Here is a 15,158-nt window from a genome sequence, read left to right as displayed (position 1 = left end):
TCTGAGTGCTCAGGGAATGGCTTTGCTGAAGACATTAACTGGAGAAAAGCTGTCTCCGTTGTATATGGACTGACCTAAAATAAAAGGGACACTGCCTATAAGTCAGCTGGGTTGAACCTGTTCTTCAGAGCCTGAGCTGAGAGGAAGCAGCAACAGAAGGTTGCCAACACTTGGTGAGTTAGAAACTAAAGATTAGACATTAACGATGACCCTGAAGAGGAGCAATCTCATGAACAACAGGAAAGGTAGAATACAGGGGAAAATGCTGAATGTGGCCGAACAAAATGTTTACTATCTTGGGGGAAATCAGACTAGAAAAGTAGACACCGGTATAGTCCTTATAGCTGGAGATGTCTATGCAGTGGTTACTGGGTACCTATTTACTGATATTTATGTGTTTCTGTCTGACGTCATAAGTATGTGCATCTACCTGGGTATATTCTCATCATTATGTCCTGGTTTATAGGTTTAGATAGGAATAGAACAGACTTGGGTGAGGACAAGCATGTGTATGTTGTGAGAGGACTTAGGCTTTTGCACTTTTGGCAATGTTTTATTAATTCCTAGGTACACTCTAGGCACTTAGCCAAGTTCTAAGAACATATAGATGGCAGCACCCATGGGTCTTGGAATCCAAGTCTTGAAAACAACATCCCAGCATTTGGATGATTAAGCAGTAGGACTCACCAGGCAGTGAGCGCGTAAGTCTGCTGGGATTGGAAGGAAGGAGCCGTGGATGGGAGTGTATTTGCAAAGGGTTCTCAAGGCTGAGTAGGGACTTGCCCTAGAAACGCAGACATCAGGAGTAGTCTAGATAGAAGGAACACGTCTGTAAAGTAAGGTCCTCAATGGCTCTGCCGTGGTTGTCACTACCGAGGATTGTTGAAGTTGGGTTAGCAGTGCAGCGGCCTGGGGCATGGAGAAAGCCAGGCTTGAAACTGAGAGGTAAAAAAAAAAAAAAGACAGGGCACCTGAACTCAGATTTGTGTATGGGATCATTCTAGGGAGCAACAGACTTTCGTATAAATAGGAAGAGACTAACATTTAGAGTTGTCACAAGACATAAAAACAATCATGCTATAGAGAAAAGGCTTTGGGCTTAGAGTCAGGTAACACATGCTTTTATTTTACTTTATTTCATTGTCTGTTTATTAGTTCTCTCTGTGTTTATTAAATTCCTTTGATTTCCCTGGAATTATCTAGACTTCGGTATTAGAGTGGTAAACAAGATAGGCAGAGTGAAATGTTGGTGAATTAAAAAGAAAATTTTGATAGTGCAATAGGACAGGAGTTGGGACAGGGGCCAACCAACCTGGACTTCAGAAGGCTTGTGTGACCAACAGGCATCTCCAGGGGAGCCACATCCACCCTTTGCAAAGTGCCAAGGGGCAGAGAGCAAAACATCTTTACTAAGCAGAGCCATGGCTTGGGGACAAGAAGGACTTTGACAGGTTACATAGTAAGTTTGGTGAACTGAACCCAAATGCTGAATATGCTGATGACACAATCTAGAGGTAACCTGGGCTTTAGTCTAAATGTGTTCCCTTTGTGGGAGCGACTTGGATTTCTAAAAGTTTATTCTAGGGGCTGTGCGGAGAGTGAGTCTTGTGAGGCAGGCAAGTGCAAACGCCCTGTGACTAGACCTAGAAGTGGCTTGGACTAGGGCATACCACTCGAGAGGGAGACGTTAGAGCTCTCTGTGCTGTGTTTAGGAGGAGAAACTAATGTTTCTGCTTCTAACAGTTTGGAATATATGGAAGAAACAGGCTTTCAGGGCTGGAGGCATAGCAAGTGCTTACTTGGTCTGCCCAGAGCCCTGGGTTCCGACGCAGTTGACCTACGTGTGCTGTATGCCTGTAACTAACCCCAGCAGGAAGTAGAGGCAAGCAGAGGATCACAAATTCAAGGTTATTGTTGGATTCCTAGCAAGCAGAAGCCAGCCTGGATTACAGGAGACCCTATGATATAGGGGTGGGGCAGGGGGGAATGTGTATATTCATATACATGTGTCTCTGTGTTTTTTGTTTTGTTTTGGTTTTGGTTTTTGGTTTTTTGAGACAGAGTTTCTCTGTATAGCCTTGGCTATCCTGGACTCGCTTTGTAGACCAGGCGAACTCACAGCAATCCACCTGCCTCTGCCTCCCGAGTGCTGGGGATTAAAGGCATGCGCCACCACACCTGGCGTGTCTGTGTAATTTAAAAAATAAACGTGTCAATATAGAGAAATTATAGTACATGCTTTACAAATAACAGTAAGAAGGCGTTTGTTGATTTTTGCCACCTTTATCAATGTGCAAGTGTATTGGAACAGGTCTGATTCGTGTTGATAAGTGAGACAGCAGGAAAGCTGAACCCTCGACTCCTGCCACTGAGGTCACTGCCTGTTTAGTTGCAATAGAAAATATATTTCTTCACTTTATATCTGTGAGCTGTTCCTGATGCAACAGGATTTCCTGATTCGATGTGTGATGTTTTCTTAGCATGTTATCCTCCCTCTCCCGTTCTTTGGTCTACAAAACTTTTTCTGTAAAGGGCCAGAGAATAAGACACTTTCGGACAAGGCCAGTGTGCCTGGAGGGCTTTAATGATGCCTTCTTTGTAGTCACACAGCGGCCTGTAGTCTGGACACGTCACAAAACAATGAATCAAGCCCTGGTTTTCATTTGTCATTTCCTACAACGTGAACGCACCCCTACCCGCTTGAGTTCAGACTCTGGTGACATCACTAAGTGGGGGCATCTGACTTCTGGCCTGGGCTGTCCGCTACAAGCCCCTCCTCTCTACTGTCACTAACCAGTTGATGAGCTGTGGCTCAAAGCGGTGGTTTTTACCTGGATAGGCTTTTTCAGTTAAATGCAAAGTGTTGGTTCCTTGCAGCCTCTGGCCTAAGTCTAACAGGGCTGTCGCGAGTACCAGGAATCTGTGTGGTCCTTTAGGAAATTAAGTAAATATGGCCTCGTTGCCTTCCTCTCAGCAGAGGCCTGTAAGCCCTGGACACTGGCCTGTAACAGCCAAGTCCAGGCTTTCTTGCTCACTCTCTTCTCATGAGGTGCCAGCATTCTCTGTTCTTCACCTGGGCATGATTTTAAAATTCCTTTCTCTGGACAGCCCATCTGGAGTGAAAAATACTCTTCTCTAAAGATTTCGCTTTTCTTTTTTTCCCTTCCTTCTACCCAAACTGTACCCATTACTGGCTAAAAAGATATGTATGTCCATAAGGTCTAAGTTCTGTAGGTTAGGAAGTCTTCTTTTCTGACTTATACTTGGCATAAATTAAAGCAGCTAGAATTTTCCTTATGAAGGTCTTGAGGTATGGATGAGTAGGCATAATCACTTTTTACAGGAAGAGTTAATGTTTTCTAATTTGGAGATTAGTAGAAAATATTATCAAGTAAACTTTCTTGAATTTTTAATTTACTTTTTTCTTTTCTTAGTTTTTGATTGAATTCTCTGTCGTGTATGGTTGTTTCAGTAAATACTTATTTATGTAATTGTAACTATTCAGCATTCAAAAGAAGTGTTGACATTTGGAAGTGGCGCACGCCTTTAATCCCAGCACTCGGGAGGCAGAGGCAGGTGGATCCCTGTGAGTTCAAGGCCAGTCTGGTCTACAGTGTGAGTCCAGGACAGCCAAGGCTACACAGAGAAACCCTGTCTCAAAGAACAAACAAAACAAAACAAAACAAAGTCTCCGTGTTCTCTTTATTAAAACAATTTTAAGAAATACGTTGTGTTGAAAGATAATCATGAATGCATACCTCATGTAGCAGCGACTTGCATAAAACTTACGCTGAGAAGAACTAACACAAACAGGCATACAGTTGTCGTAACTGTGAAGAAAACTGACAGATATTTCAATGCTTCTGTTTTGCCTTATGGTAACTTTCACACAGAGTCTACTGCCCTCTGCTGGCTGAGATCAAATTTCTTCCAAAATAGTCTCCAGACTAATAACTCAATATTTAGTTTATTAGTGCTCGACCTTTTAGAGATGAGGTGCTTGTGTTTGTCTAACTTATATTATACATAAGTACATTTAATTATAGGTAACAGAATAATATTTTCAACATACATGCTAAAATTATTACTCTGACTTAATAAGCTTTAGAAATGCATTCATTCAATTATCTAAATTCCTTGGTACTTAATGAAGAACAATACTGTTGTGACGTTCATAAATATCGTCTTAAATGTACTTTTAAAAAAATAAGAGTCAGTGGATGAACTGGTCATTTACAAGAATTTCGCCTAAGATTCCCCTCCATGTGATTATTTAGCTAGGTGAAAACAATTTGAAATTAATGCAGACCGGAGCATACAGGACTGTTTCCACATGCTGGCTGGCCTATTCTGGAACCAGTGTTCCCCGCTTTTGCTAGTAGGAACTTGTGTTGAATGAACACTGCGCACCATCACTGAGATCTGCCCCATATGAACACGAGAGGCATTGGCTTTTGAGCCAGCGATGTTAGCTTCCAAATCTAAATTCGAATACCTGCGGTTGGGCCAGTAGCACATGCCTGTAATCCCAGCACTCGGGAGGTAGAGGCAGGTGGATCTCTGTGAGTTCGAGGCCAGCCTGGTCTACAAAGTCCAGGACAGCCAAGGCTACACAGAGAAACCCTGTCTCGAAAACAAACAAACAGACAAAAAAAAGAATGCCTGTGGTTGATGAAAACTCTCTGGGTAAAAGGTGTTATTTGTTAGTAGTGTAGTTGATGGCGTTTCTGAAATTGACAGTGAGGTAAAGTTAGAACCAGGAGCCCAGGAGCTTAGGCCACCACGACCCTGGAGAAATGTTTTAACATCAGTAAGTCAAGGCTTAGCCTGTCACTGCGGTTGCACTGGGGTTGAGTGCTAAGAACTGAGTGTTTTGTATTTTGCTCCAAACAGCCAGCAAAGCATAGTCCCATTAACTTGTTTCATTCGTTTCCACTTCAAAAGCCTCAAACACTTAGCTAAAGAAGGCGCAGTTAAGCTGTTAAGGGCATCAGTCTCAGCACAGTTCTGCTAAGGAAGCCATTGATTGACTCAGCCACTGAGTACCGCTTTCTAACTCGGAAAGTGGAGAGAGGTTGAGAAAGGCAGTCTTGACCTACAAAAGAAATAGCTAAAAGGGGGTGTTTCTTCCCATCAAGGGAAACCTAAATGTTCTGTTGGTTGTACGTCATTTAAAGGGGCCCAACCTCCTCTTAACATTTGCCTGCTCGCGTAACCACACTGGAGTCCACATCCAGGTTCCCAGTGAGGTCACCCTGCGTAGGGCCACGAGGTTGTGCCAGGAAACATGAAACATCCACTCTTTTCTAACCTACTGTTATTTTGAGGAAAAAAATTTTTTTGATCCACTTACCTAGCTAGAACCACTAACCTGAGAGGGGAAACAAAAAAAAACCCTCTTTTCTCTAAAACCACAGCCTTACCAATGTCGCCCTCCACTGGGATGCACTCTTTCCATCTGAGCCCACCTGCTGAACTTCTCCTGACTAGATTAGAGACCTTATTCCTAGCTGCTCCACTGGCTCGGCCAGTTTGTACTAGCATGTTCCTCAGCCTTGTGACTTTTGTTATTCTCCCTGTAATGGTCCATCTTCCTGCTTTTGAGTGTTCAGGTCTGTGTCCTCAGGATTCCACACAGGCAGAACTTAGCACATCGTTAATGACAGGTTATGAGATCCTTCGGTTAATAGAAAGTGGGCTGCCAGCCCGGGAGCTTCAAAGGCTGAAAGTAGAAAACAGTTTTACTACGATATTTGTCTGTTCTAAGATAGGTAGATTGGGATAATCCCCCCACATATAGTCTTTTAATTACATATATCGTGTATTTTATAATGACTTTTACTTCTTCAAAGAAATTTTATATCCTTTATTCTACTGGTTTTGAATCTTATTATGTTATTAAAAAATCAAAAGACTTACTATGACTCCTCATAGCTGAGCAAATTGAGGCAAACAAGATTAAATATCTTTGTCACTATAGCTGTGACAACATAATCCTGTTTAAAATAGAGTATAAATATCCTTTTTGATCTGTATCTATAACTCTATACAGATATATACACACTGTATATTATACATGTATATATACACACAGAACAATGTGTAGATTATATGCTTACATATATGCTTATTCAGAAATTATTTATGAAAATGTGGCTGTCTGGAGAGGTGTTTTCTTCAGACCCTGGCAGTCATGTGGATGTTTTTTCAAGTCTATGAATCTAAAGATTGTTTCCTACTTACTAATGAGAAAAAAACACTCCTTACACTTAATTTATTTTGATAGATGTTTTTTTTCCAAGATCAAACCTGGCACTGTGTTATGTGTCTCACTGAGTAGGAAGGAGGAAGATAAAAGGATGTAATTAATTATAAGAGCAAGGTGAGATTCCCACGCTTAAGGAGCTGTCCATGCACAGGCAATTACATCAAGCCCAAGGCTGACAAGGGTTCCTGACCTTAAATGCCACGCCCTGCTCCACTGGGCTTCTGCTGCCTCCTTTTAGCAGATGGGAGGGACAGGCTTGGTGCTCTGTCCCGATTAGGAAGCACTGCATCCTGTCTGCTTGGCCACACCCACTTAGAACAATGGCCAGTGAAGGATCTCTTCAAAGCAACAATCAAGTCATAGTTTGTATCCAGAAGATTGTTACAGAGTACGGCTTGTAGGCTCTCCACTGTAGCCACACAGACTGGTGTGGTCTCCTGCGTGGATGCTTAACCATGGCGGTGTGCAAACATGAGGAGCACAGAGGCAATGCAGGAAGCCTGTGCCTGCTGATGGCAGTGAAAACATCAAGTTGGGTAACCACAGGATAAACTATTAGCTAGCCCAAGGTTCTCGCTGGCAAGCTCCGACTTATTTTGCTAGTCTCCTCTGCTTTCGCCATATCGGTTTACCCTACTCTCATGTTTCCTGAACCCTTGCCTGTTTTGCAGTCCTGAGGTTCGGGACCACACAACTGCCTCCAGCCATCAAAACAATTAGGTCGAAATATGTCAAGGCATTTGAAATTCCAGTTTAAGGAACTAAGAGCTGAGATTGGTTCTTTATGGCTGATCACCCTCCCTCCCTTCCCCTCACCTGCCATCTTCCCTCCTTCCCTCTGTTCCTCCCCCCTTCCTTGTCTCTTCCCTCCCTCTCTCCCTCCTTCTCTTTTATATATTTTGATAGGGAAAATATCTTAAATGCAAAAAAAAAAAAACAGACAGAGAGCTGGTAGCAGTGCTTTCTGTCACACACCAAGAAGAAGAGCTAAGAAACGCCAGTGATTTAGGCGAACAAAGGTGTATTTCTTGTTCCAAATCAGGTTACTAGGGTTCTCTGGATCCCAACCCACTCACAAGCCAGGCCTAGGGTTCCCACGGTCTGTGCTTTCTAAGGCAAAGGGAAGGAAGCTCCGTGGGGTTTCGTAATGGTTCACAAACCCTGTGAGCTGAGTGTGACTACTCCGAGGGCCCTGGTGAGACCGCTGTCACATGTGCCCCTCTTCTGTACTAATAACTTGGTAGAACTGGGCACACTGTTTCCAGGTACTCCGGTGTCTTTGGAGGTTACTTTGCACTGTCTTAGACTAGAAGAAATAACAAAGTCCATGAAGAAAAGCCCAAAGAACCTGAGACTCCGTCATTCCTAGAACCTCTGGGGTGCTGAAAATGAGGGGACCTGGTAACTCTCAGTGAGGATAGCATTCCAGGGTGGACAGGTCACAGCCTTGTCCATTTCCTGGAGGTCATCATCTACTGATTCAAGAGCGCGGATCCCATGGAGTTGTTCCCTGCCCCTGTGTTTGTTCAATTGCTGGTGCGTGGGCAATCTGTGACATAAGCAGATAGCGCAGTCTTTGATAAGCAGTTGAAACTGAAGTGTTTATGACAAAACAGTTGTTGGGGGTGGTCGTGTGGTATTTTATTAAACTTACATTTTACTATGTGCAGCTGCGTGTGTATCCGCAAGGATGAGGGGAATCACCACAACACAACAGTGAGGTATCTTAAGCTGCTGTAACTGTACTCCCATTCCCTGAGCATCCACCCTTACCCCAGGTGGGCTGAGATGAGTACCTCTGCCTGCTGTGGTCTCCGTGGACATGGCCGACAGTGAGAGCCACTCACTTTGTTAGTGTGCATGCTTCTGATGTTCAGATATACAGCAAAGCAATTCTCCATACAGCTTGGCCTTTAACACACCGATGCTTTTATACTGTCAGAAACTGGAGGAAGGACAAGCTACAGTGATTGTGGTTTGTTTTTGTTTGTTTGTTTTTGTTTTTCTAAAACCAACCCTGAGGCCTAATGTCCATGTGAAAGAAATGCCACAACCTCTTGTTCTCTAGAAAGCTAGAAAGCAGCCGTGGAGAGGACTTCATGGTCCAGAGCCTCTGTATGATCTGGTTACTTTCCTCTTCTGGCTGTTGCCTCTGTGGAAGCCTGTGTGTGTGTTTTCCATACTGAAAGGACTGCTAGCTCTCATGCGGTCGTTACCATGCCACGGTGTACATAGGCAGGCTAACGCTCGCTCTCCATTCTCTCCTCCAGAGTGCCTATCACATGTTTACAAATAACACGTGTCTGAAGCACATGATCACCAAAGTCCGGCGGGACACCCACCACTTTGAACGCTATCAGCATAACAGGGACCTCGTGGGATTCCTCAACATGTTTGCGAACAAACAGCTGGAACTGCCAAGGGGCTGGGAGATGAAACACGATCATCAAGGCAAGGTAACGTGAGCGAGCCACCCACCTCATCAGCTGCTCAGTGACTGTGGCTGCTCTGCCGCAGTGAGGCCAAAGGTTCCATCTCTTCATCCAACACCAACCTGCACAGGCAGCTTGTTACCATACCCCCAGACACCATGACTTGGAAGTAGCGTATGGCACCGAGAGGTGTAGGTTTGGTGAAAGCCGTGTTTCCCTAGACATTTATTCATCCATGCATTCACTCATTCATTTTGGTTTTTCGAGACAGGGTTTCCCTATGTAGCCCTGGCTGTCCTGGACTCACTTTATAGACCAGGCTGAGCTCGCACTCACAGAGATCTGCCTACTCTGCCTCCCTGAGTGCTGCTGGGATTAAAGGCGTGCGCCACCACACCTGGTTCCCTGGACATTCTACTATCTGTGCTCTCTTACCATTTTCCACTGACTAGAGACAAGACTTCTTAGGCAACACTTCTTCTCCTGAGTGGTATAACTTGGGTTGTAGACACGCGACTAAAGAGTGGTAGCATTGTTCCGAGGGGGGCTCCAGCAGTCTCTGGGCCATTGTTCAAGACACTGGCCCTGTTTGTCCCTTGAACAACTCCGTAATTCATAATGATAAGCACATAAAGACCAGAGTAATGACATCTGCACTTCCTATGTAAACGGGTGAACCAGAAAGCCCGAGTATCATCCAGAAGCTGTACGTGAGTAAGAAGTCAATTCTGTTAGAAGGTATCTCTAGTTAACATTTTATTTTTAATTGATATTTGCTTGACACTTATCATGAGCTGTGGACTTGATAGAGAAACAGGTCTTGATAAATAAACAGAGGCTTCTCACATCACGATGAAATGGCGTTGTCGGTACCACACCTTAAAGATGAGAAATCTAGGAGCCATAATGGCTTAGCAGCACCCCTCCCCTAACATTGCCCAGACTGGCTATGGCTGAGCTGTGCTGTGCCCCAGACCATCTGGTCCAGGAGCCCTGTTCTTGACTGTGACATTATGGTTTCTAAATTTCGTATAACCAATTTCAGTTCTCTGTCTATATGAAGTATTGGTGTATAACACTTACAACAGTGGTTCTCAACCTTCCTGATGCTGCAACTCTTTAATACAGTTCTTCATGTTGTGGTGGCCCCAACCATAAAAGCATTTTTATTGCTACATTGTAACTGTAATTGTGCTGCTGTTATGAATCGTAATGTAATGTTTTCCAGTGGTCTTAGGCAATCTATGTGAAAAACTGAATGACCCCAAAGGGAACTGACTTACAAGGATTAAAATGGCACGATATATAAATTATGTAACAATCTGAGCTACTTTTGCAAAGCCAGTCTTTACTCAGCACCTATACAAAGCAGACAAGCTATTCATTGCAGATGCATGCCATTCAAAGAAAAAGACAGACAAGGGGCAAATAAATACACTGTGTACCAAGAGGCAATTAGTACCTTCCTGTAAATTGAAGCAGAGGACAGAGTCTATGGAAAGGTAGGAATGGGTGGCGTTTTACGGAGGTGGTTGGGGGAGTTTTTGTGATAAATGGAGATGCCTGAAAGACGTTGGGGTATGAACTGTACAAGGGAAGAGCATCCAAGGCAAGTGGAACATGTGACGCATGCGTACAGGCTGCTTTCCACAGAGTGCCCTTGCTACGACAGGAACCTTTTCCTCAAACTCAGCTCCCAGAAGTCCTACCAGACAGCCTCTCGCAGCGAGTCAAAGCAGCTGCTATCAAGGCATTTGTTTCAATGCTCGGAAGAGCTCACTACTGACGTGATATCTCTGCAGGGCTGTTAAACAAGTCTCATTCCCAAACAAGAGTTTATCGGTGGCAAGCACGAATGTAGAAGAGATACAGAGAACGGCTTCACGGTGCTGTCCCTGGGCAACAGGTTAAGTGGCAGGGAGTTGAAGGCATGACAGTGAGACATGCCAGGAGACTCTGAAGGCAGAAGCAGGGTACCAGGGAGGGTGAGGCAGTGCCGCAGTTGCATCTGTATCAGAAGACTGACAAGATGCTCAGCAACCACTCAGACTGACCAAGACTCCGTAACTCAGGCCAAGTGTAATGGCTCACACCTGCTTGACAGGGCGAGCAGGATTGACGTGAGTCAGAGGGTAACGTGGTGAGCTCAAGACAAGCCTAGGGCCAGGTGGGGGTGATGCACGCCTTTAATCCCAGCTCTTGGGAGGCAGGGCAGGTGGCTCTCTGTGAGTTTGAAGACTGTGCTACAGAGTGAGCTCTAGGACAGCCAGAGCTACCCAGAGAAACCCTGTCTCAATAAATGAATGAATGAATGAAAAAACAAATAAAGACAAGCCTAGCATACATAGCAAGACCCTGTACAAAGCACACACGCATGCGCACACACACACACACACACACACCACATTTAACTAGCGACAGCCTTGGGTGTTCAGTGTTCTCTTCCCCCAATCACTGTGAGCAGGAGTATAACTATCTTCTCGAATTGTCTTGCCAATAGCAAAGGCTTGCCTGGGGAGGGCCTCATCTGCCTCGTGGTACAGTTATCAATGTGTCCTCGCTTCCCGAGCAGAAGAGCCTCTCATCGGGTTTCTTTTATTTATGTCTTGTTTCTTTCACTTATTTTTCCAGCTTTTCATAATAATAGTTTTTAAACTTTGGCACACTCTCGGGAATATGAAAACCAAGGGCAGTTTGAGATCTGAGTAGCAGTGCTGATAAGAGTTTTATTATTTATGCAAGAAATGTGCAGCAGATAGTATTAAAATATGACTTCTTTAAAATGTCTCCGGTTCTTGGTTAAGTTTAGATATTAGTGAGAGGCAATAACATATCTAGAAAACAGAAACGTGTCTTCGTAGGGAAAACAACTAATTTTAAATACCTTAGATATTTTTTTTCCTTCTGTGTTTTGCTTTGTTTTGGGTTTGCAGTGGTTAATTTGATGGGTTTGAGAAGATGATGTTGAACTCAGAGGATTCTTGCATCTGTAGCTTCTTGGTATGACCTCTGTGAGTCTTGGCTTTCTTTAGTGTGATGGTTTATACCCATGCTGCCCAGCTCTGAGAGCTGTGCCCAGCACCAAGTCCTACTAATGGTTCGATGATAAGGCTCACACTCACTCAGCATCAGGTGTACTAGTTAAGTTTCAGAAGATAAAATCATGTTGGTATATTCATAAGCCTTTAGAAGTTATTTCATTTGGGGGACTGGGGTAGGAAATACAAACATCTGCAAAATGAATTCATGGCTGCCATACACTGACCCTGGAGCAAGATGCATGCTGCCACTCAGTTCCTGTTTCCCCACGAACCAAGTATAGACCTGGACAGAGCAGGGATCGCAACAAACAGATCAGTACATTTGGGATCTTATAAAAACGATGATGGTTTACTCATGAATGAGTCCTTACCTGCCCAGCAAGTGCTCAGTGACATCCAAAGGGCACAGTGGGCTTAACATCGCTACCTAACTCTTTTCTTCGCAAGACCCTACCTTTGCCTTTTACCACAGTGGCCCTTGGGATGGCCTTTCACAGTAGGATCTACTCTCATTGTCTTGTTTTGGCTTGTGTGCTATTATTGGCCATTGCAGGACAGTCTGGCCTGGAATGTTTGTTTCTGCCTCAAGTCTGCAGAACAGCCCAGGGTATTCGTTTTTACTCTGTCAGGGCTGCTGCCCTTCTGGTGTCTGTTGTCTTCTTGAGAATCATGGCTTCTTACTCTGGTTGTCTGTGTAGTCCCCATCAACCTTGCTCCTTAAAGCAGGGTTTTAAAGATATTCTTGAAATGCAAGTAGCTTTGAACTGGAACTTAGGTCAGATGTATACCATGGCACAGAAGGGTGGTGGGCTTCTGAGGAAGGGAACCAAACACACTTCCTCTGAGGCACTAACCCTGGCTCTCCTACTTCAGGTGACTATGAATATGTGGCAGGCATGTGGCAGGGCTCAGAAGTGAGGTGTCTGGTGCCAAGCCTGATGACCTGAGTTCAATCCCTGGGATCCACATGATTGAATAAAATATTCAATTCCTGTAAGTTATCCTGTGACCTTTACATATGTGCCTTCACAAACACACATGCATGCACGTGCACACACATACCTCACACCTCAATAAAATGTAATAAAAATGTTTTAAAAGTTTTATGTCACAGCCCTGGTAGAGGTTCTGCAAGAGGCCATAACTAAGGTAGGCTGCTTCTGGCATGAGATACATGGAAGATTTTAATAGTGAAGGTAGATGAAAAGAAGTTATAAAGGGGGAAATTAAGAGAGGGGAAGAAAAATCCAAAAGGGAAGAAATAAGACAGGAAAGCCCCAAGTAGATATGTCTGGTTCCCATGCAGAGATAACGGGCGGATTTTAACTGACTCGCGTCTGTGCCATAAAGTGTGTGGAGCTGCTGCACAAGACCAAGGCTAACATAGGGTACTGCAAAATAACACGAAAGTGAGGAAGGTTCGCAAAGTTTCTTATTTCTCCTTTACATAATGGGCTTAATGCTTAGACAAAATTATTTTTCTGCTTCCTTTTCACATGTTGAATATAAAATGGCTTTTTTCTTCATTTCTTTCCTTTGTAGTCTCAATCAGAATCAAGTCACACAAGATATTTCCCCCAAATTATTTCACTTGAGCCTAAATTGGAATACTAAGAAACTCTAAACTTTAAAAGTGATGTGTCAAAAACTTTGTGGTTTTTTAAATAAAAACATAAAGGAGTAATAATAATTTTTGCAAAAAAAAATCTTTTTCATAGTTTCTTGTATTTTCCCCTCCAAAAATCATGTGCTGTGCTATCTCCCAGGTGATCTGTTCCATACCCAAACATTTTGACCGTGGGTGCTGTGACTTTGAGAATGACATGGGAGTTTTCATATTAGAATGCTCTAAACACCCAACTTCAGTGGCCACCTGTGTTGCACTTGTGGCTTTGAGGACAAATTGGAGAATAAAATAAACATTTGCCTGGTGGAAGTTACTAAAAGCTGAGGAGATTCTTGTTTGGCCAGAGGCAGCTGAATTGCAGAGTTGTGTCAGCCATCCCAGGACAGACCTTGTAGGTCTCCAGCCTACATCAAAGCTATGGTCATTCTTTCCTGGGTCACATTCTGTTCACCTCAGTGAGTAAGAGACAACACTTGATATGTGGAACTCCCACATGGATACAAAATAACCCTTTTGGATTATAAGCTCCGTTATGCAAAACACAGGGTGGTTGTTGTGTTTTATTTTTCTTTATTTTGTGTTGTTCATCTGACTGAACTTATTTGCTTTGCTGACATATCTCTTTCGTTGTTTTCCCACAAGTAACTCTGTGGAATGCCCTGACATAATCAACTCAAGCTAGGCAGCAGTCCAGCAGGAGGTAGGAGGGAGCTCTGGAAGTGTAGACGGCTCACTGCTTCTAAGGACCTCTGCCTACTTTTTAAGTGGGAAGAGATGTCAAGTTAAAAAGAAAAAAGACCCACAGGGAAATAAGTATGATCAGCATGTACTAGACACAGTTATGAAAAGATCACAGTGACACTCATCGTTTTGTATTATTAATAAAAGCTAATATAAAGTTCCGTTGTTTGAAAAACACAAATAAATAGACACAGAATGCAAGTAGCAAATAAGAGCGTCTTCCTGGGGCCGTATGTCGTCTTGAGGGAGGCTTGGGCTTTGTGGATATTATGTTCTTAGGATCTGGAAGACATCGTCCAAGTCAGGAGAAGTGAACCGTCTCTTTTCCTCTTGGTAAGTTGTCTTCTTGACTTGCATTGGAATTTTTAAAAATTATTCCGATTCTACAGCAATGCCTTTTTTTTCCATGGTAAGTGTGTTGATCTGGAGAACCCCGCTTTTAGTCTCCCACAGTGATGTGCTAGTAAAAGAGAGGGGGCAAACAGTAGGAGCTGCACCTGTCTGCGTAGTTGAGGGTGGGATGTTGGGGAGAGAGCTCTGGGCTTTGTCTTGTTTACATGGTCCTTTCATGTGTATTCTTGGTTTGGCAAATATTAACTGGAAGCCGTTTCAAGCTTCTTTAGCTGAGATTTGTTGAGCCCGAGGTTGGTATTTCTTCATAAATACTGATGGCTTTTTATTTGCTTAAAATAATAGAAGTTTAAAAAAAAAAAAAAAGCAGAAAAGAAAAAGCGAATTGTGCAAAGAAAGAAATGTATTTTGTTTGGCCTTGCTGAAATACCACTTGGCTCCAACCGCCACGTATTTCTTGACTCTGACTGTGCCCTGCAGCTGGGAAAGGGTAGACGGTTTTGAAACGGAGGTTTGGGTTTGTGTGTTTGCGTTCCTTCCAGTTTTTGTGTTGTTCGTCTCAGTTGGCCCAGCACCGTAAAGCTGGAGTGAATTTCCCTAATGAGACTTAACAGTAGGGAACGGTTGTTGTCGAAAAATGTGCACCGTAAGCAGCTAATTTGAAAAGGACTCGTTTCTGCAGATGATTGGCTTTTTAA

At 43.6% G+C, this 15,158-nt stretch overlaps 1 protein-coding gene across 1 annotated transcript in view; it reads left to right on the top strand.

Moving 5' to 3' along the window:
- The window catches only part of Hecw2 (HECT, C2 and WW domain containing E3 ubiquitin protein ligase 2), a 360,925-nt gene that overhangs the window by 264,552 nt on the left and 81,215 nt on the right, over window positions 1-15,158 (top strand). The window contains exon 14 of the mRNA XM_051153821.1: window positions 8,539-8,724. Within this exon, the coding sequence (XP_051009778.1) occupies window positions 8,539-8,724 (186 nt within the window). The remainder of the gene's footprint in view (window positions 1-8,538; window positions 8,725-15,158) is intronic.

This window comes from Acomys russatus, chromosome 12, assembly GCF_903995435.1.
Source record: "Acomys russatus chromosome 12, mAcoRus1.1, whole genome shotgun sequence".
NCBI lineage: Eukaryota > Metazoa > Chordata > Mammalia > Rodentia > Muridae > Acomys > Acomys russatus.
This window is presented reverse-complemented; position numbering and strand designations above follow the sequence as displayed.